Genomic DNA, 23150 nt, shown 5'->3' on the forward strand with positions numbered 1-23150 from the left:
ATGTTCTGTGGAGGTACCGCTCATGGCTAATATGTGCCTTTTTGTGCCAGTGTCCTTTTCAGTATGCTGGAGGAGCACTCACTGCAGTAACATGGGCCAGTGTCACTCATTACTTTACCTGTTTTATCTTTTGTGAAATTGAGCCTTTAGCCAGAATTGCCTGAGCTGCTGCTCCAGCAGTCGGTTAACTGTGAGGCTCCTCGAGCTCATTTCTCTCAAGTAATTTGATTCCCACGTGCTCCCTGAGATTGCTTTCTTGCTGAAAGGAAAGGGGGATGGGGGTGTGGATGGGAGCAGACCAGAAATGTTGTGGCAGGCAAATGTAACTTAGAGACAAAAGCAGTGCAAAAACATGTTTTAAAAGATCCCATCTCACTTTATCTTCCTGTAACCCGGTCCTATAAACCAAAATGTTTTTCTGGTCAAGAATCAGAGACACAGAGTCTTTTGTGCTGGTGCAGGGTATGGAACAGGAGGCTAAATTCCATCCTGCTTCTGCATAGAGTCAGTAAGATAATCCTTTCCTTAAGATTAGCAGAAATGCGTGTAAAATGCTAATTAGATTGTTATTTTTGAGGGGTAACTGATCATAAAAGGCTCTTATGAATTTCAGCGTATTTTCTGAAACCGCACACAGAATTCAAGGCTCTTTATTTTGGTTGCTGAACTGTTTCCTTTACATCGTGGTGGCTTAGGAGTAATTGAACATCAGTTTTCTAGATAAGCTTCTATTTAAGACTGGTTAGTATGGCAGCCATTTTCTGAATAGTTTGCAATTTATGCAGAGGTTCTATACAATCACCAGTGCTTTATCACAGTTTTGAGCAAATACCCTGCTGCAAGGGAGTGAAAAACAAGCCTGAAAAGTTAATCTTGCTGGAAGGAGAATTGTTCTGAAAATAAACCATTCAGTGCATAAACAATGGTATATCAGTTGTCTGAAATACGCATTTGTCCTTCTGCATGTGCTCATTGTATGTCCAGGCTGAGCTGCCACGCTCAGGGTATGGAATCTGTGTGTGAGAAAGTCCCAGTTTGTTAGGTAGGATATTACTAATTTGAGCAGACAGTCTGCTTAGAGGTCTCTTATTTTATATGGATGAAAATGGGGCTGTTGGAAGTCCCTGCTTTGGGTTTCGTTAATGGCCATTGGTTTGTGTCATGAGACATATGCCTTGATGATATCAGCAGCATTATTAAATGTCACAGAAGTACATTTTCCCAGCAGCAATGGAAGTATATCCACGGTGACATTTGTACGGTCCAAGCTAATTTTCCATTGTGGGCTTTGTAAAAATGCTTTTAAAAATGTAAAAATCTGCTTCACTGAGAAGCGTGTGCAGAGGAAGCACATGCTAAATGTTGGTATTACACAAAGATTGACTATTTTACTTGCCGTTCTTGCTGGATAGTTGTCATCTGTCACTTCAAACAGTAACATGCTGCTGGACCAAATCCTTGTGGGGTCCAGTTGCAGGGAGTGTTGTTTTAGGGATGTGACTCAGTGGAGGGACTTTGTTTTGTTTTGTTTTTTCAAATCCTGCAATACACAAGTTCTGAAAAAAGGTTAAAGAGGATATGAGCCAAAAAGCTGGACAGTTGTAATTTTTGCAGTGTCTACACTTCAGTTTATGGTGCGGGGGTGATGTGTGATGTAAGAAAGGCTTTATCTACACAGCTGTACACCAGATTTCATGACTTTTTCTTTCTAGCCCTGTTGCTTACTTGTCCACTGTGCCTGCAGCTCCACCTTTCAAAGCCTGTTCTATTAATCTAACCTACTGAGAGCAATTCATAGAGTTTATGGGTTTTTATTTTTAAATCCTCACATAAATGATTTGCTGCCCTTAAGTTAGGATTTTAAGGGAAAATTAAATTAAGGCTGCCTAAGTAATGAAAACATCTTTGGGTTTGATAGATAGAGACCATCAAAGCAAAAAGTTTGTATCCCTGGAAAGATTTCTGATATTGTTTAATGCTGGGTGGAGTTGCTATTGCTAGTACATCATGCAATATCAGGCCTTAAATTCATACCCTTATGCTTCATGAATTCCTTAATTTCCAAAGTTGTTTGTTACAATTTAGATCATAAATTGAGAGATTTCCAACTCAAGCATTTCTATCTTTGTAAGGCCTGTGGCATTGGGGTCATAGTGTGCTATAGTTTTGCTGACAGATGGATTAAAGAAAGAAAGCCTTAAGAAAGCCCTTATGCCTTAAGGAACATCTAAATTTTTCTTGCCTGCCATGAAATGTAAGCCTAGTATTTGTTACTCTGATATATGTGTTATATGGTTGCCTGCCTAGTATGACACATATATAGCTCTCTATTGTTTCTTCTTCTCTTGAGTAGTGGAGCTTTCCTAACAAGAATTAAATAAAAAAAAATAAAAATAAATCAAATAAAACATCACTGGCCCTATTTTCAATTTATATAGCTGGGGAAAAAAGTAATTGATGTTACCTAAAACCTTTACAAAAATCTGTGAAGGGAGTTGACCAACTGTAGTTCCAAAACCTTTCAAAAAATCAGAAGGAAAAAAGTCCAGATTTTTGTTTTCTTATATATTAAAAAATGTATGCCTTTTATTTACCTCTCATTTCTTCTTTCTTTAGGTTTTCCAAATGAGCCTGCTGCTGTCATTGCCCTTAACACTATTAAGGAATGGTTAAGCAAGAATCACAATGAGGTATGGAATAAAATACTTTTTTTTCTTTTTTTTGCAAATTTCTCTTTCAGATTATGGTCTTTGACTTTAAAACTGTAAAAAGAGTAAACACAGGCTTGAGCCGCAAAGCCTTTTATTATTTAGTCTTAAGACCAGTGAAGTCAGGTCATGGCAATATAGCTGGGGGAAGATTGTTCTATCTAAAAGCTACACTAGAGTTGAAGGGAAATACCTTTGTTTGAAACCATACTGTGCATTTCCTGTGCATTGTAATCTTTCCTGGCAAAGCAACAGACTATTCTCTTCCTAAGCTGTTTCTGAGTGTCAGAGTTTTTGGGTAATAATGAGGAGATTCTTGGAAAGGAAACGCTGTTAGTCGAAACAGCCACCGAAGGTCGGTTGTGTTCCAGGGGTCACTTTACAGTAAAGAGCTGTCGGTTGGTATTTTCTATTTTCATTAATTTTTGGGTTGCTTACAGTTAAGTGTTTATTTTCCCTTAAATACTCACTAAATACATGAATTTTTAACAGGACTGGTTGTCTTCCAGTGGCAGCATTGGATAGTGATTATTTGAACAAGACAAAAAAATGCTTTCAGCAGAATGATCTCCACCTCGTCCCCTTCCTAGTTTTTGTCTTTGTGTGGTTTGAGTTCTTAGCAGGCTGATAGTTCCTGGTGTTGGATTGGACAAATGCAGCAGAGAAGTGACAAAACAAATAAAATAATCATGTCTTAAACTGTCAATCTGCCTGTTTCCTCACAATGACAGCCAGCAGATTTCAGACAGCTAGAGTCATTCAGTATTTTGTCTGAAAACATTGAACAAAGCATCCAGTGGAGAAGCACTGCATACAGGGACATAATTAGTAGTATTTTTCCTCTAGCAATGTATTCAGAAGGCCTTTTTTTTCCCCAAGAATTCAATATGTTGAAGGTTTGAATTGAGTAGGTTTATGCTGTTTGTTTTGGGTTTTGCCAGCTTTGAAGTGAAAGGAAATAATATTTGAATGGTACATTGAGGTTTTCAAACCTGGAGGTGCACTAAGGGGTGCATACATCTTTGGACACTGGTTCTTTATAGCACTGAGTACTTGGTTGCTGTAGCTTTCATCGCTGCCACAGTGGCTTCCTGTGACTTAGAGATCTGAGCAGTGAAGCAGGAGTTTTGGATGGACAGGCTTTGTTAAATGCTGTAGGTGCCTAAGTGTCATCGTCTTAGCCCTAGACTTATATTTTTTGGGATCTTGTCTGTTAATTTATTATTTTAACCTTGAAGTGTGAGGCTACAACCTCTAAATTTGTGCTGCTTTACCATCTTATAACATCTCCTAGTTGCATTTTTACCACATAATTTTAAAAAACAGGCTAAAAATAGTTTTCTTTTTTTCTCTGGAAATAAGCATTTCTTCCTCAATAGCTGAGTCTGTGTTGTATATACACCTCCTGCCTTGCTCCCTACAAACTCCAATTTAACCAGAATTATTTTGAAATAAATAGCTGTAGTTACAATGTTTGGACAGTGAAAGGAGCCCAAGCTGTCCTGACTACAAAGCAATTGTTAAAAATTATCCTACTGAGCTTATACCACAGCTGTTTGTTCAATTTGGACTAGTATAGCTTACAGTTGTTGTCTTAAATGTTTCCTGACACCCTGAATCCCAGCCTAACCAAGCTGGTCTCATGCTGTTTGATGCACATGTGATGCATTTGATACAATTATTGCATATTGGTGAATATGACAGTTCAGAGCTAATTCCCAAGAGCTTTTGTTGATTTTTTTGAAGGAAATGGAGTGCTAGTTTTCAGTCAAGATAAACTTTAAGAATTTGGTTATCCATAGCTTTGTACTTTCTCATACAAAGCTCTCCCTCTTCTAAGATTCTTCTGCAATCTATTGGCTTGAATTTTAGACTGTGACATAGTAGCAAGTTTTACATGTCATAAATAGGACAGCAGCAAAATAAAGATACCTAATTTTATTGAAGAGAGCAGTAACTTATGCAGTAAAAAGATCTTTGGGAAGCATACCATTGCTAGGTTGCTGTTGTTTAATGTGTACAGCAAGGTGAGCGTAATTCATCTGGTTTAGAAGAACTGATTTAGCCCTGTGCCAGATGTCATTCTGATTCATTTTACACTGTCACAGAATCACAGAATGGTTTGGGTTGGAAGGAACCTTAAAGATCATCTCATTCCAACTCCCCTGCATGATGAGATGCCACCCACTAGACCAGATTGCTCAGGGCTCCATCCATCCTGGCCTTGAACACCTCCAGGGATGTGTACACTTGCTCCCTTGGATTAGATTTTGGGCTTTGAGTAGAAATATCATACATTAGCCAAACTTTTCCCCAAAGTAGCTCATCATACAGCAATGGAATGAAAAGGACTTTCTGTGTTGCAACAATATAGTCTGCTCTTACTGCAGACAGCTATATGATAGAATCCTCTCTATAAACTTCTGTCATAGAGACAGAGCAATTCCCACTACACCCACGGGATATTTAAATTCATGTGTTCCAGTCTGGGAGCACAACCTCTAACAATTTGCCACGAGGGCAGCTTTTCAGAGTGCTGCCCACACTTCACTCCTGTTATCCCTGACCAGACCTGCTCCCCTGACACTGCCTGCGCTGTTAGGATGAGTCTGTGTGTCCTGCTAACAGCCTCTCTGAACAAGAGAGGCCCCCTGCACTTGGCTCTGCTGCAGTTAAACGAATCAAAGTCAGCTCCTTCCCCTCATTCCTTCTTGTGCAATCCGCCTGCCTTTGAGAGGGTTCTGCTCCTTTAGTCCCAAGGGTGTCTGGCAACCAGTTCTCCCCGTGGACCCAACCACTCACTAAGGTCTCAAACTCTTTGATTGTAGAATGTGAATTGATTGAATGAATTGAAGAAGTTTTAGTGCAAGGCAGAGACCAGAATGATAGCAGGCTCACAAGGGAATTTGCCTCCATGGCAATGCACTTGGCAAAACCAGGTAAGTGAATAAGATAGAAAGCTGACTATTTTCTAAGCCTTTTGTTGTGCTCTGCAGCAGCCATGTCTCCTCTGCCTTCCTGCATCCCAGGAATCTGTGACAAATTTGTGAAAGATAAGGCAATATTGTTGTTTTCTCCTCTCTGCCTTCTTGTAGTACTTTTTTCCTTTGATGCTATAATGAAGATTTTATCCACACCGATATTAATTCAAAATATAAATAAACCAGTTGCTACATTCCTTAGTCAGCCTGGGGGCCTGAAAATATCACCTAAATGACTCCTGTCTTGCAAGTTGTGTTGAGAGTCCTGAGAATTTCTCTGTCCTAGTATTTACAAGACAAGTGATTTGCATTTAATGAAAGGTTTTCTTATCCAAGTCCATGGTTGTGCTTGACCCCTCAGATGTTTCTATAAAAACTTATTAGCATGCTTAACTCTGATGTCACTCAGATGAATGTCTCATTAGCATGCAAATGGAGTTAGCTCCTTTCTGAGGTTAATTGTTACAAAGCAACAGAGAGAGAGAGAGTTGTATTGTAATTTACTGAAGGTACAACCATCATAGTCCGGCAGCCTAAAATTCAACTACATAAAGTCCGCTGGGGAAAACAACCAGCAATGGTTTGAACTCAGTTGTGTGTAATAGCAGCACTGTTCCATCTTGAAATGCAGCCCTTAGTCAAACTAATCTCTGACCATGCTTTACACCAAGGTCTGCTGACTTGCAGCCAGAGGGCAAATCTAGTTTAGAAGCTGGTAAATGGTGTTATGCTCTAAGTGTAGAAATCCCTTGGAGCAAACTCCCTGGAATGGCCACAGTCAGCAGTAGTGGTTAATTTACTGCAGACCACCTATCTTCTTAGCAAACTGTGTTTTCACATTTCACAAAGTGCTCTGGAAGTTTAATGGAATTCTTCAGAGCACAAAATAGAATTGGAGCCCATCTTCTAGGAAATTATACACTGGCATTCATTTAAAAATGCACATTAAGTTCTTTGAACAGGTCAGAACATTTCTTTCTGTGATAATTTGTCCATTTTGAGGTGTTGCCACCTGATTTCCCATAATGGCATCACAAAAAAATTGTGACACCTTTAAATACTTGAACCCCCCTGTGTTTTTGAGGGTGATGGGGAGAGAGCTATCTTTGGTTTTTTGTGGCTGGTATCTTGGAATGTTTGTAATGATAGAAATTATCTGCTTTTACTTTGCTGTGCTTCTCAAAAGGGTGAAAAATAAAAAGAGCTCAGTGTGTGCCTTACCGTATGTCACCGACATGAAAAGCCTCAGGACTTTTTCACTGCTCAAGAAAAGACTTTAATTTAACAGCACATTTAGTTCAAAGTATTGTTCTTTCTCTTGCACAATATCTCACAACATTTATTACCCACCCCAGTAGAACAACAACCAGGAGAGTGCGATGGCAATACATGTGCCATTGAAATAACTGATGCAAATTAAAAGCACATAAATGGGAAATAAATCAACAAATTCCTGATTTCTTTTCATTAGACTCACTGCTGAAGAGAGACTTTTTCTTAGTTTGCCTAAAGTACATGAGCTTTAGGTTCCCATGTTTTAGCAGTTATATGTCATCCCTCAGCCAAAAAAAGATGTGTGCATTTTCAGCAAAACAAGATGAGCAAAATCCTGGTTAGGTTGGAATAAGTAGAATTCTCTTTTAAGTGCTAGGTACTGGTGCCTAGTTTGGAGAGAGGAGATGTCGTGATGGACAGCTACTGCCTGCAAGGACAGAGCAAAGGGAGTTGCCACTGCTCTCTGTTGCACAAGGCAGGCTTGACTGAAGGATCATTTCATTATTAATTTTAATTTGTTTTTAATTTCTCTTTCTCCCTCCCTTTGGTGGTCTTAGCAATCTAATTTTGGCTCTTCATTCTTCAGAGACAATTAAACAAAGTGGCATCGTGAGACAAGGTCTTGTCTTTATCTCTCCAGAAGGATGCAGATGGAGTCAGTGTGTCTTGGAAAATGTTGCCTGATGCAGTTTCGCTTAATGCAACCTCAGTTTAATTCCCCTGGGGCAGAGCAACTAACTTTCTATGTTTATTCCAGAAAGAAGTGGAGTAGCTAGCTGGCAATATTTAATTAATGAAAGGAAATATATATATATATATATAAATACTATCCCTAAGATAACATTACTTTTAGTTTTGCTGGGTTACTTTTCGTGCTTACAGTTTTACAGTTGCCAACAAACCCATATGAAATTTTGACAAAAATATATGTATTGATGCCCAAGGTGATATCTTTTACAACAAGTTCGGTCCTGCAATGACATGTATTTATTTTAAAGTATATTTATTGCTCAGAGATAAAGCCCTGAAAATACAGGTTTCAATTGAAGCCACTGACAGATCCTCAAGGACAGTAAGGGTGCCGATAAAAATTCAGGCGGCTATTTTGGTCCCTCTGATATGCCAGTATCAGTTGATTAACATAATCTCCTCCCCTCCCCCAGCACCGTTCTCTTGGGTAGGTTAAAAAATGATCTCCTTTCTATTTCTACATTCTAATTAGGTGGTAATCATATGCTGCTCTGATTGAAATGAAAATCAGCCATCATGCCACTGTCATCTCGCTGAAGTCGAGGAAAAAATGCTTTTCAACTGGTACAAAATTAAAATGATTTACTTGCTCTGTGTAGCTGCTCTCTCACCGGGCTCAGAAAGATTCAGTGCAGCCCCCAAAGCCCAAATCTAACTATCATCCCAACAGACAAGTCATTTTCTGAAATGATAAGCCAGCAGCCAAGGCAGAGATGCTTTCTTATATGTTCTTCAGGCTGCTGTTTAGGTAGAAGGCTGATAAAGCGAAGCAGACAAAGCCCATCTTCATTACACATGATACTTTATTAAACTTGAAAAGATTTTGGTATTTTTGCTACAGCTATTGAGAGAAAGGCAGGAAGCATCCCTTTTGGACAGGAATGTTAGAGCTCGTGATGGCTGGGAATGTCCCAGGTGACTTCTGTGACGGTTTGTGAGGTGCTCACTTGTGACCCAAATAAAACTGGGAGGAAGGAGTTGAAAACATGGCTTTCTGCCACCCCTTCCCTCTAAAATTTGTGGAGGATCAAGGAAATCCACCCCTAGACATAATGTAGATGTACTCAGTGAAAACATGTAAAGGTTTCTCTAACTTGAGTGTACTGCATCAATAATACCTCCTGTAAATCCGTTACAGCTAATGAGTGTCACTAATACAAGGCAGGGCTCTGCATGGGTTCTTTTGTGTTTACAGCAGTTAACTATCTAATAATTGAAATTTGTCAAAGTGTTTATTCCTTTTATCCTTACAATTTAATAGCGGTTATGATAACAGGAGCCTGGATAGCTTGAAAATTCTACAGGCGTGTAGCTAAATTAACAGAATTGTCTCTATTTCAGGGTTGAGATTTCATCTTGTTTCTTTGATTTTTTTTTTTTTTCTCCTGAATTTTGTATGTTTGGAGGGACCTTACTACTGTAGTGAGCTGTGTGGAAAAAAAACACCCCACCTTTAAAATAAACAGAAACTATGGGGTTTCTCTTTCCTATTACTTCTTGCACGACAAAAAAAAGATCAGAATAACACCCCTTTATTTCAGTACTGGCTTTCATCCAGAAATCTGATGATTTCAACTGGCTTGTCAAATCAGCCCAATTCAGAAGGTGTCCAGCCTTTGTTTTGGTAAGATTCAGTTATCGTTGCTACCCTTCTGGAGACTTTAAATCATCTCATGTTCCTTACCCTGTGTGTACGTAGGAATAAATAGACAAATAAATTAGGACTAGCAATCCACGTAACTTGGGTGAGATTCATGGATAAAATACTTCATGAGTAATGAAGAAATTGCTGTTAGAATCTTTGTTTTGCTTCTGAGCTTTTCACATTAGTAAGTCTGTTGTGATTATGTTTTGCTATACTTTGACTGAGCTATAGCAGTGGATTACAGCTGGATCTTAGCAGGAGTTGTGCTGAGATGGGCTAAGAGGAAGGAGAGGCTGGAGAAGGTTTGCCTTCTGCTCTGTGGAGGTTTGCAAGGCAGCTCCTATCGTGGAGACAGTGTTTTGAGAGGCTCACAGCAGAACCTGCCTGCCCAAAGAGGGGTTTGGCTGGCAGTACACCAGGGGGGACGGGCGGGTACCAGCTGCTGGCCCAGCCACAGTCCCCACTGAGAGAGAAGCCACTCTGCTGGCATGGGCAGCAGCCCTTCCACATGAGCCAAGAGCATGTGCTTGGTTTTACTGGCACTTCCCTGGCATCCTGCAGAGCGTGCCATGGCTTCTCTGGGTGTTCTGTTTCCAATAAACTCACATAGCTGCTTTGCCTCTGGAAAGCTGCCGCTTTGGTTGGATTTGAATTCGGTTCTGTCACCTACAATTTTCCCCAAAGCAGAATGTCCAGCGTGGCATGTGAGGGTGAAATAGTACTAAAATATAAAAAATACATGAAGTGAATCTCATACTGAAGCAAGCACTGGATCACCCTACAAAGGACCAACTGCTGGAATATTAAGTTTTATTCTATTTTCCCATTTGAGATTTTGGCTGGCCAACTCCTACCATCGTTTCCAACCACATTACCATTAACAGTAGGACAACAGTCAAATCTATACAGAAGGAAACCCACATGGATTCTTATAGCCAGAGTGCATTCCCTGTGAGGAACAAAATGAGTTTATTGCTGCTAGAGTTCGGGATCTTGACATATAGTTTGAGATATATGATTCTGACATTTAATAGGTTAGATGATATTGGCCACATACTTCATAGGTTCTGTATCCTGCTGTATTCCTGAGAAGGTGAAAAATGGATCTGTCTATTATATATGAAATGGCAGATCAGACGAGAAGAGCACTTTGGATGTGGGGAGCATTGACAATGAGGACCTGTAGAAACATGGGAATCGACTGGCTGGCTTCCAAGATAAAATATCTGATAATTAATACAGAACAACTTGCTTAAATTCAAATGTGAGCACAGTTTAAGGGTGCATATTGCCTTCCTACTTAGGCTTCAAGATGGATTATGTGATCTGTTCATTTGTTTGGGATTGATGAAAAAATGGAAAATAAATTAGTTGAGCTATAAAATTATTCCACAGGAATAAACAATGCTTCCTGGGAAGAGTTTTGAACAAATACCACATGAAGACTTACTCAGGTTTTTGCTTTTCTTCTAACCTGATCTCTCATGAGATAACAGAGTGAAGGTTAACTTTTACCAGCATAGGCTGTTTAGAGATACTAAATTTAAATGCAATTAATTTATTGAAGCCTTATTTTATTTTTTCTTATGTAAAAAAAATAAAGGATGAATATGCTTTGGGGCTACTAAGAAAACTGGAAAACAATCAGTGGTTGCATGATAAATACTGGCTGAGGGTAAAAGCAGAATTAAGTAGCTTTAAAAGCAGTATGATTTTACAGTTGAAATGGAAGTCACCGTGGCACAGAGCACGGTGTGCTTACAGATGTGCCCTGTAAATAACCAAGTCAGTGTTGCCCATGTCTCTCTGCTTTTCTGTCTTCGTCCTGATTCAGGAGTACATTTTCAGGTTGGATTTGAGATGCTTTTCTGAATCAGGAATATTGAACTCCTCTGAACCAGTGTATTTGTCTTGTCTTTACTGTTAGACTTAAGACACTGCATGGTAGGACCCTGCCCTGCCTAGTCTGTAGTATTGCAGGCTGAAATGCAATCCTAAGAACCAACTTGCTGCATGTTCATCCCCATGATCAATGCACAGTAAATCCAGGGGGATAGGTGTCTTTCTAATTTCTCCCTCTTGCAAGAAACTAAGGCCTTTCATGAGCCCATCTCCAAACATCCTGGATTTGATGTTGTGCGCAGAAGGGATTTTTCAGGTTCTGCATTCTTTTCTGGCATCTTCCATCCAGCTTTTCCATACACTTAGAAGGGCTAAATGATTAAGCCTCAATCCAGCTACATATTCTCTGGTTGGGGGAAAAGGTTGATATGTGATTTTCAGCTTCTTCTGCTGGAAACTTTGATTTAAAGTCCCTTTGGGTTTCGTGAGCCAAAAGGTTAAAAATCCTTAGTCTTCTATTTGCATATTGATAGCCTTATCCTTTAGTTGGAATGGTGATGTATAGCTACTGTTTTATAGATAAAATACAGTCTACTTGATTAATTTTGTTAATTCTTTTTGCTTTCACTTTGTTTTGCAAAAGCGTGTGTCAAATGTCTTCTCCTGTGTGGAAGCAGCCTTTGAACCTGCACTGCTGTGTGCTGTTCTCAAGTGAATGCTGAAACCTTGCCCTAATGTGAAACAAACTTATCACACAGCACTTTGACTCCCCTGAATTCAATCCTGATGCCTGTTGGATGATAACCTCTTCCCTGTGGACATCTAAACAAACATCTCCCTTTGGGGCTGTGTGCTCATAATGTACGATCTGTGTTATGATAACCTCCTGGTGGGAAATGTTTTGGAAGGGGCAACAGAAATGATGTGCTTTGGTCCTGCTGACTGTGTTCCCTGTTAAAATCTCTCCCTACAGACACCATATTAAGTTCATTAATGTTTACAAAGCAAATATATTTCCCTTCAGACAGTTGAGGTGCCACTGCCCTTGATTTTTGTGGGATTCTATGAACATTGACACAGCTTTATATAGTGTAAGTTAAATATCTCATTAATATGCATACTTGGATTTGTAGAATACCCTGGGCATTTCTTTTTCCAGTGTGACTTTTATGGGGCATATCATATGAGAATAAAATCTCATTAAAACTACAGGTTGCTTATGTGTATATGCTCCTCAGCATGGGGTCTGAGTCTTCATGGGAATTTGGGAAGTGCCTGGCATGCTGTTGGTACTGAAGCCCCTATTAGCAAGGTGGAATTGTGTATATAAGAAACTGCAGTACCACAGACCATCAAAGATGCTTGTAATTCAAAGCTCTGAGTGTAAATCCAGAGGGTAAGCTTCTTTGGACTAACACTAGTCCTCAAAGCACTCCTAAATTTTAGCAGAGATGAAATTTTTGCAATGAAAGGATTTTTGCATCATGGTTGCTAAGAAGGAAGGATGAGCATCAGTATCCCTTAATCATAGACCCTCCTGAGTTGGAAGGGATCCACAGGGATCATTGAGTCCAACGAGGATGGCAGTGTTAGTATTTGTTACAGGAAGTAGAGAAAAAGCCTGAATTAGCTCCCATACTGGAAGCACAGGTATTTGCAGGAAAACCAGTGGTATATTTACTAGCTCTTGTGGTGGTGAGAGCATGGTGTTTCAGATTCTGCAAGGCTCACTTTAAGACAGAGATGTCTTTGAGGGACAATCCAATCACATGCAATTTATAGCCATGGCACTACAAAAATAAATCTGGCTTGTATGATGCCTCCAAATAGGAGAAGCTGAGAGGGAAGTAAGTAACTGTAAAATTTTTCGAGACTATTAAGAAAATAAAGAATTCTTTACAGGCATATAATACCAAGTATAATTACTGCTTCAATGTCAGGTTGCCCAGTGAACTGGGGTTTTCACCAAAATGGTCTTGACCAGTGATTTATGGTCACTTTTTATGTTGTGTATGTGGGTAAAAGGGATCCTACTGTTGTCTGGCCAAAGAGGGGCAGGTGTTGAGCTTTGGATAGCCATGTATGGTTTTTTCCCTTTGGCCAGGACTGGGAGTAAGCAGGAACAAGGTAGGTTGACACTGTCTCTTACCCAGCATATTGCCAGAACTTTAGGAGTGAAGTGCTGAGAAGCTCTTTGATCCAGATTTTTAATTCCTGGATGTCTCAGTTGAAAGGGAGAGCTGCAATAGACCTTGTAAGTGCACCATTATCTAGTGGGTTTTCTGAAGTGTCCTGGTGGAAAAACTTGAGTTTTGGATGTGCTACATATCCAGAGCAGTTGCATAGAGTAAAAATAAACTGCTGGGGTCTGGCAGGTTCCAGAACGCCTTGCTCTCCCCTGCTTTGTACCTCTTTCCCTCTGCAGTTTTTTCCTTTCAGCTATCCCTGTTCTGCCCCCTGAGTGAGTAGTGAACTTGTCTCTTTATATTCTGCTCTATTGCTTGGGCATTTAACTGAGCACTTTGGATCAGGAGGTGGAAAACAAAGGCTGTACCTCTCCTCTGGGTCTATCTCATGTGCTGCAGCTGTTGTTTTGAGGTAGGGATTTCAAGTCCAGCTGCTCCTTATTGACCCTGTGGGGAAGTGGCAGGTTGAATCAATTATTTGACATACACATTCTCTGTTGGCAGGATTCTCCAGAGCCTTATAATGGCACAAATGATGTTACTTGCTAGTGCAGAAAGAAAGTTACAATTGGGTATAGCAATTAATATGCAATTAGGAAGGCATTCTTTTTTCTTTCCAAGTATTTTTTTTCCAGTTATTTTTAGATTTGAATTGACTGAATAGTTGAAGAATTCCTTTTAGAAAGGAGGAGGGGAGTAGTATTTTTTTTCTGCATTAGCTTTGATTTTTCCTCCTGCAGGGACAGCAAGAAGCACAGGCAGCTGTTATTTAAAACAAAATTGAACATGAAATGTTATCAAACCATTTAGTATCTCTGAACTGTAGCACAGCAGTTCTGTGTTTTAATGATGTATTGTTGTTTATTATGCACTGCATTGCTGCTCAAACTTAAATTTGTTTAGAAAAGTAATGAGATTTAAATGCAGTTGAACTGTATCTCTGAAAGCAGTCTATATCTAAGGTATTTTAGTAATTTCCTTGCTATCCAAGGTAATGACACTGCCCAGCAGGATGTGAGGAGGAAGGGGTTGAAGGGTGCTGGGCTGTGGATGTGTTGAGATGTCAACATTATCCGAGATGACAACGTCTGGGAGCAAAAGAGCAGAGCAATCAGAACCCCCCTTCAGTCCCTGGCTCCACTGCCAGCACAGGTGTCAATTTGTGCCAGTGCCTGGGGCGGTTTTTGTGATGGTGGCACGTGTGGCTTTGGAGCTGGATTGACACAGTCAGGGTCACCAAGCAGCCCCAGCTGCTGTCCCCACTCAGACACGTGTCACCTGCGCTGGGTTTGACCTCCTGATGTACAAGCAATAAAGGCTCTATATTTTATAACAGTCTCCAGAGCTGTCCTGTCCCAGTTTTCAGCTAGATTAATTAGCACCCATGTGAGTAATTCCATTCACAGCCATTTAGAGCTGTTAACTTTCTTCCAGAGTATTTTCTTTTAAATGCTCTAGAAAGTGGTTTGGAAGAAATACTCAGTGGTTAAATGAAAACATCTATGAATGTGAAGTCATAGATGGTGTATATTTTATAAAGCTTTATCAAATGAAAATATATGACAACTACAACGTTTTGCTGGCTGGGTGGCCTCAGTGGACTTTTGCTAAAAGAGGTCAAATTGGTTCTGTGAACTTAAAACCACAACTGTACTAATTAATGTGATAGGAAAATGTTAGGAAATGCAATATAATTATTCATAGAACTGGGTCATAATTTCTTTTTCAGTTAGTCTTTGAGCATATTGCCACACCGCAGTGCTTTCCATTAATAATGAAGACATTTTGGAGAAATAGTATTAGCAGCTGGTTGACTGTAGTTAATTGACATATTATTGTATTCCAGCACATTCTGTCAGGGACTGCTGTGAATGGCTTAAAGGCTTCTAGGGAGAAATAAAGCAGAGATAACCAAGAAGAAGTTGTTTAACTTAACAGTTCTCAGGCTCTGTATACCCTGATTCTAGGAGGCAAATTACTAAAATACATAGAGAATTTTGATTTAGAAAATAATGATATAATGGGCTTAATAAATTTTGTCTGTGAGAACAGCACATCAGCTCTTGTAGGAGTAGGGCAAGGCAGCGAAGATCTGGAGTATTTTAAAACCTGAGTGACTAAACGACATAAATCCATTTACTTATGGATTTAATCCAGGCTTCTTTGTCAAAAATTGGAGTAATGAATTGACAATGAGTTAAAGGAATGAACCCTGTATGTAATGAGGCATGCTAATTACTGCCTTCTCCACTCCCACCCCCAAGGTTAACAGAGCTTCAAATAAAGGCATCTTTGTTTTCAGAGTGACAACTAGAGAAGAGAGGCAGAATGAAGCCATGGAGGGGACTTAGCAAGTCCTTCACCTCCAGGTCACAAATTCCAATCCAGACCATTTTGTCCATGCCTGAGATCTTTCCATCCTTTGCAGTAGTCTGGCCTCTGTAAAATGAAATGGAGAACGTGGCTTTGGTCCTGATCACAGGTGACATGACTCTAGTTGTACTGATGGACATTATGTATTTAAAGAGTCTTATTCTGCAGTCACAGCACCCAGCTGGAGTTTGCTTTTCATTCCAGAGTATTTGGGATTAGGCACGAAATAGAAAACGGCAGCCTCTGGTATGGATAGTTTCAAATGTTCATGGGCATATGAAGGAATTTCTTCTTATATGTGCTTATTGAAGGAAATGGAAAGTGGGCACTTCAAAGGAACCGAGCTATTTGATCACGGAAGGTTTTATTGTACAGTTAATTACGTCAAATAGGCTAAACCGAGATAGAGCTCTTAGTGACTTTTTTGCTGTGTGTATAATTAGATCTACAGAGCTGTTTCCTCAGCTGGTGTCAGGCTGCTTAGCTCTATTTAAGTCAATTTGCATCAGCTCAGAAGCTGGACCCCGGTATTTATGGAACCATTGAGTGTTTATTATACCAAAGTAACACACAGCCAAGTTCTGTCCCCTAAGGAAATTTAGACCAAGATGTATAAAGTAAGAAAAATAGTACCGTGCTCACATTTAAAGTAATGGTGGGCTAATCTCAACCTTCACCACTTCTATTTGAAGCTTGTTAGAACTTAGAGCAATTGAATAGAGAAGTAAGAGAATTACCATGATGTTTTGGAGATGGACTTGCAATTCGAAGAAAAACTTGTGGTGGGTAATTTTGGTCTTTGTAATCTGTGATGAGAAGGTGAAAAACAGCAGGCATGGAAGAGTTTCAAATTTGAAAACTACTGAAACTCTCCATATGCAAGCTTCCAGATTCTGATTTTAAAAGATGACACTAAAAATACCAACTTTCCTGTGCTAACAGTGTTTAAGTTTGAGGTCAGTGTTACTCTTATGCTTCTACAGCTGAAAACACAGGGATCCCAATAGAGTAGCGCTCTCTGTATTAATTAAATGATTTTAATACAGTTAATCCTTCAAATTGTGCTCAAGCTGTTCATGGATATTTTTAGCTCTGTAGGCCTTGGAATGCCCAGTTTCTTGCACTCAGCTTTTATGTTCATCATTGCCAGAAACAGGGTTAACAGAAGTGTCAAAAATACTGTAGAAAATACCAATGTCTAATCTAGTGATTAATTAAGTTAGTCATTTACCTCAAGCTTTAAAAAGATGCTTTGTCTCACACTAATTATTTCTGTATTGTCCTTATTTGCATCACAGACATTTTACTGCTCTTTATCTTAACTTATCAAATCCTTCTTGCTCATGCATGAATCTGGACAGCTGGATGCCACTAATGGGGCAGCTAGTGCTACCCGATGATCTATAATCAACATTCTGTTGCCACACATTAGCATCACACTGCATGCCTAAAAGGACTAAAAAATTTGATTTGTGAAGCAACAGCTGATTAGAGATGATTAATAAAAAGACTGGGGGGTGGTGGATATTGTGTAACACTTCTTCTTATCCTTTCAGAATCCAGCCTAGAATGGCATATCAGCTATGTCAGTGTGAGCAAAAACAGATGAACCATTGTCTGAATGTTTTTATCATTAATCATTTCTCAAAGGCTGTTTAAAACGAAACACATCTAACAGCGTTTAAATGAAAATGAAGGTGGAAATCATCATAAAACCATGACAAAGAAAATATATTTCAAACAGACCATATCAACTATTTTTTCTACAGTGTCAATGGAATACAGGATGCCATGATAAATATATTAAAATATTACTAAATGCACCTTAAATGCCTTGCTAGATACAAGAGAATTCCATGCGTTGAGGTTGATTTGTAGCTTGTAAAAAGAGAGTTCATTTTGGTTGGAGAATGAAATACACTGGAAAACCTGAAGTGGCAACAGGCACTCTTGACTGACTATTGAAGGATATAGTCAATGGTTTCAGTGTAACCTGTTTATACCCTTGTGATAGCTCCATTTCTTCAGTCTGCTCCATATTCATCATCTGCACCGATGTGCAGGATTGTTGTTTCTAGTTTGCAGTTTTGGATGGCAGTGCTTTTCTTCATTAAAAAACAAATAACAGCAAAGACCCCAAAACCCTCACAAACACACAAACCCACAAAACACCAACCCCGAAAAACCAACCAGATAGAAAACCCCACCAAAAGCCTCTGTGAATCCAACAGCTCCTCTTGCTTATCTTTTCTCCTTCTGAAGACCTCAGTATATGTCTCTGTTAATCATAGAATAGTTTGGGTTGGAAGGAACCTTAAAGATAATCCAGTCCAACCCTCTTGCCATGGGCAGGGACACACCTTCACCAGACCAGGTTGCTCAGAGCCCCATCCAACCTAGCTTTACATCCACAGCTTCTCTGGGCAACCTGTTCCAGTGACTCATCACCCTCACAGCAAAGAACTTCCTCGTAATCTCCAACGTAAACCCACTCTCTGTCAGTGTGAAGCCATTCCCCATTGTCCTGTCACTCCAGGCCCTTGTAAACAGTCTCTCTCCATCTGTGTTGAAGGCTCCCTTCAGGTACTGGAAGGCTGTTTAGGTCATCCTGAAGCTTCTCTTTTCCAGGCTGAACAATGCCAATTCTCTCAGTCTTTCCTCATCGGAGAGATGCTACAATGCTCTTCTAGTGCTACAGGTCATCTGAGAGAGGAAACAATTATTTCTGTTCTTACTTCTCTTGCTGACGTTGATTTTGAATGGGAAACACTGATTGTCTTTGCTGCCTGCATTCATCTGTTATCAATGTTAGAAGAATCGTTTGCTTGGGAAATGTCTTTTGCTGTGGGATTTTGACAGTATTCCCCTTATTTCATACCCTTGGTCACCCAGGCTAACAGTGGATGTCATCAGCAGTTTGGAAAGTGGGCAACATGGCATTTCCATGTTTCAGTAATGCCGTGAGACCATATGTGGTCTGTGCTTGCCATGAATTACTTTTGGTTTGGTTTGTTGTTTTTTCTTTTTTTTTTTTTTTTACAACAGGAAAGACAATGGGTTATAGCTGTGTCTAGGAATGACCCATCTGGGAAGGGCTGAAAAACAAAACAACAAAAAATTATTTTATCATACATATAAAAATATTATACCAGAAAAAGGTGTTCATTACCTGCTTCCTTCTGCCATACTTTCACTGGTAATTGCTGAAACCATAAAATTATGTTTGTATTAAAATTTGGGAAGAAATATTAGTTGCTGCACTCTGGCTAACAAACCACAAAGTGATGTGGGTTACAGAACTGTTGGTGCATTCCTGAGGTGCTTATTGGCAGTGAAACCTAATGCAATCACAGGGTACATAAATAGCCTACTTATGTACAAACTGCTTCAGTTCATGACTGTAGTGGACATTATTAAGATAATTATTTGATCCTTTGTGACTCGCTTTTCTATTGTGCTGTTATATACATCAATCCAATCCAACTAATATGTTTTGAGAGACAATTTTCATCTCTTCTTACAGAAAAGGCTTATTGCAGAAAGCAGCCTTATTAAAGACTTGTCACTTCAGAGATCTGGTGACAATAAATGCTTGGCTGTTCATTTACTGGCAAATCACATCTCAGTTAAAAACAAAAGCAATGCAGAAAGTGGCGTGTAAAAAAAATGGATTGTCTAACTTTGTGCCTTGGCTGATTCTATTTCTTGTCATTTTGCCTCAAGTGATATCAAGTTGGACTTAAAACAATGTCTGCAGGACATTTTGTTCAACCTTCACAAGTTCAGGAGGTGCCTGAACATACATAAAATGCAGTTCAAGATCCGAGTGGAAATTCATTCTTGACCCAAGTCTTTTGTTTTGTCTTGCCTCTTTGCTGATAATATTTTTGCCAGCTCATTAGTCTGCAAGCACCAATTCAAGACGTATGTTTGAATGATTAGAGAAATGACAGTGGCAAAGAGAAAATACTGTAAATAATGCAAAAATGTAATTATTTCCATGACTTTTTTCCCCCTATGAATTTCTTTATCTGTGTTTGCTGAGATCAGTGATATTCAGCTATTATTTAGAATACAGAGGATATAGATTAGCTATATTGCAGCTTTCCTTTCAGTGAGAATATGTCAATAAAGAGGTCATAGGCTTGTTCACAGAGGAACACTGATGGTTACTTTTGATAAAGATATTTGGAGAGGGAGTCAGTGACTTACAGTTTTGGGTGGGTTTGCATGAACTCATACGGATATTGTTGTACTAAGCCTCTGGGTGATGGTTTTGAGATTTTTAGGTCTAGTATTGCCAAAACACCTACCAATTTTGGAACTTTAAGGGAAGAAAATAAAAAATTACAGTTCTCTGTGTACCATATAGCAAAAAACGTTAAAGAGAAGGCAGTGCTAGAAAATTAGATCAAAAGCTATTCTCTGGAATCTAGGATTTAATAAGAATTTGCATCTCCAGAATGAGAAAGGAAGAACACAAGGCATTGTTTATTATTTCAATTTTAAGCACAATAAAAATGACAATAGGCAAGCAGTTTAAGGCAGCTCTGCCAAAGTGCTCCACACGACAGCTCCTTATATCGGCTGGCAGTTCTGATTCCAGGAGCATTTTGCACTGAGAAACAAATTCAGCAAATGAAGGCTGATGCATTTGCATATGGCAAACCAGCAGTGACTGGCAGTTGTTGATAAAGATGCATCACCCTCTGGTTCTGCTCTTCCTCATCCACATGGAGGTGAACTGGGAACGCGTCGGCTCTTTATCTCTTCCACAGGGGTTGTCTCTGCTGTGCAGTGACAGCACTGCAAGACTGGGCACTCATCTCTTGTTTTGTGAAACAGTGAAGAGAGTCAATTATTTCCAATGCTTCAGAGACTGGTCTTCTGTACAGTTGCTTGAAAAAGAAGAAAACGAGTACATATTGAAGGGCTCCATGGCTTTTCTTCAGTGTTTTTCTATACCTCCCTCCCTTCTCATTTCCCTCCATAGAAGTAAAGAAACAAAGCAGCAGCTTTCTGACATTCATCACAAACATTAATTATACTATCTTCAGCTTCCAGGACTGGGAGATTATGAGGAATGTATTAACTATTCTGGCTTTTTGAAAATGGTGCATTATTGATGAGGTTAAGTAGAGTACAGGGTCAGCAAGTGAGGGGAAGGACTCATCAAGAATGTTCACTTTATTTTGGAATCAATATTTTAATTCATAAAGCACTCCTTAGTTACTTACGGGTAAATATATCTGGGGAGTGTATAGTGGCTACTTCTGTATCTTAAAACTTTGTTTTCTGCTCTAAGCACTGCAAAATCTTTTGTTTCTTGAATTAAAAGTTATTTTGGGGAACAATCTGTGAATTGCATAGTGCGAAGTTATGAATTAGCTTATTGATTCTGTATAATTCCAATTATTTTTTGATGTAGGACAAGATGCCTCCAACATTTTGCAGCAGCAACACTTGCATAATAAAAGCTTTAACAAATGTATTAGTTGTAACTGGCCTAAATGCAATCTCCCATCTGATGAAATCCTAAATTAAATCCTCCTGTGATGTCATTATTATGGAAGGATGCTACAACAAACTGATAATTACTTGTCCGGGCAGATTTATAATTTAATTCTCATACTTATTCTTTTAGAAGTGACACAGAAAATAATTCTAGCCAGATGCCAATTTAAAATCACGCCTAAAAACCGCCCCTTACCGTGAAAAAATATGATGTTGGATATGTCTTATTGAGTAACACTGAAGATTTCTGAGCGATGTTGATAGGGAGGCTATTTAAATCTAGATGTACCCAATCTACTTCTTGTAATAGAACAGTAGGTTTACCAAACACTGCAAGAAGTTGACTTTAAACTTCAACTGTGGGATAAAAAATAGGAAAAAACAGAATAAAAACATAGGAAGATATGAAATATATTATCAATAAAATATATGAAATAATAGTTTTGAAAAATATAGGGAGACAAAACAAAACTGAAAACAATTTCTCACCACTGAAACACAATTGCAATATCAGTGCTGCTTCCCAGCTCTATCAGTGAAGCTTGGAAGCTTTATCATACATGAAGACTCGACCCTACTCAGGCCAGATAATTTAACATTTCACATTTCAGGTATACAATTGGAATGAAAAATCTAAGTACTTTTTATAATCCTGTAAGATTTTTTTCTTTTACTTCTAACAAGAGACATATTTAGGTGTCCAGGGCCATTCTTGAATAGGGTTTATGAGTTTCATCTGATTCATTTTATCTTCCTAATGAGTTTTCCTAATCAAAAAGTCAGAGTTCAAAAGCAACATAGGTTCTATTTTAAGCTAATGAACAGCTGAGTAAATTTAAAAATGTGAATTTATAGAGCTTAGCACATTTTCTCTGGTTTTGGTGATGGTGGTGAACATTAAGAGCATGGTTTTGAGAGAGAACCTCTCAAATCTGGATGTAACACTGACAAATCTGCCAACTTTTCTTGTACTGTAGCTATTTCTGCTATGTTTTAGAAATTTTTCCATGCTCCTAGACAAGGCATACAAGACCTTTTCCACTGCTGGGCTGATGTTGATGAGGATGTTGTCTGCAAGTATTTTCTTCCTCCTGTACTTATATCCTATCAATGTAACAAAAGGTCATAAATAGACAATACAGTGGTGTCATGAGTGAATTATTCTCTTTTAGCTACAAGTATGTCATACTATTTTTACAATTTCCCAAAGGATTACTAAACCAGCCCTAGAGACCTAGAGGAAACTGCTGAAGTTTTGGGATAGTTCTCTCTTTTTTTCTGCATTATTTTAGGCGGATACAGCTTGTAACTCTATCTGAAAAACACAGATAAAACTTAAAACTGGATTGTAAAGGGTGGAGGGAGTTGTGGTTTCAGTTCTTTGTTTAAAAATAGTTTGTTTTTCTGTGCTGAAAATCTCCATGGATCTGAGTGTGTCGTGCATATGTTTTGATAACTCTGGATGTTGTCTATTCTTGGTTTTTGAGATCACGGAATCACAGAATATGCTAAGTTGGAAGAGACCCATCAAGATCATGGAGTCCAACTCCTGGTTCTGCTCAGGACCATCCCCAAGAATCAGACCATGTACCTGAGAGTATTGTCCAAACGCTTCTTGAACTCTGTCAGGCTTGGTGCTGTGACCACTTCCCTGGGGAGCCTGTTCCAGCACCCTCTGGGTGAAGAACCTTTTTCTAATATCCAACCTACACCTCCCCTGACACATCTTCAGGCCATTCCCTTGGGTCCTGTCACTGGTCACCACATTCTTCCTAGAACATATGTGTATACAAACATATGGAACTTTTTCTTAGAACATATGTGCATGATGCTCCGAGACAGAGGGTGGTTTAACTAGATGTAGTTTAGTTGAAAT

At 39.1% G+C, this 23150-nt stretch overlaps 1 protein-coding gene across 3 annotated transcripts in view; it reads left to right on the forward strand.

Moving 5' to 3' along the window:
- Nucleotides 1–23150, forward strand: part of MACROD2 (MACRO domain containing 2) — an 841263-nt gene that overhangs the window by 582334 nt on the left and 235779 nt on the right. For all 3 annotated transcript variants that reach the window (XM_027653978.1, XM_027653977.1, XM_027653979.1), the window contains exon 8: nt 2617–2690. In XM_027653978.1, the coding sequence (XP_027509779.1) occupies nt 2617–2690 (74 nt within the window). The remainder of the gene's footprint in view (nt 1–2616; nt 2691–23150) is intronic.

This window comes from Corapipo altera, unplaced genomic scaffold, assembly GCF_003945725.1.
Source record: "Corapipo altera isolate COAL_440 unplaced genomic scaffold, ASM394572v1 70, whole genome shotgun sequence".
In the NCBI taxonomy this organism is placed as follows: Eukaryota; Metazoa; Chordata; class Aves; order Passeriformes; family Pipridae; genus Corapipo; species Corapipo altera.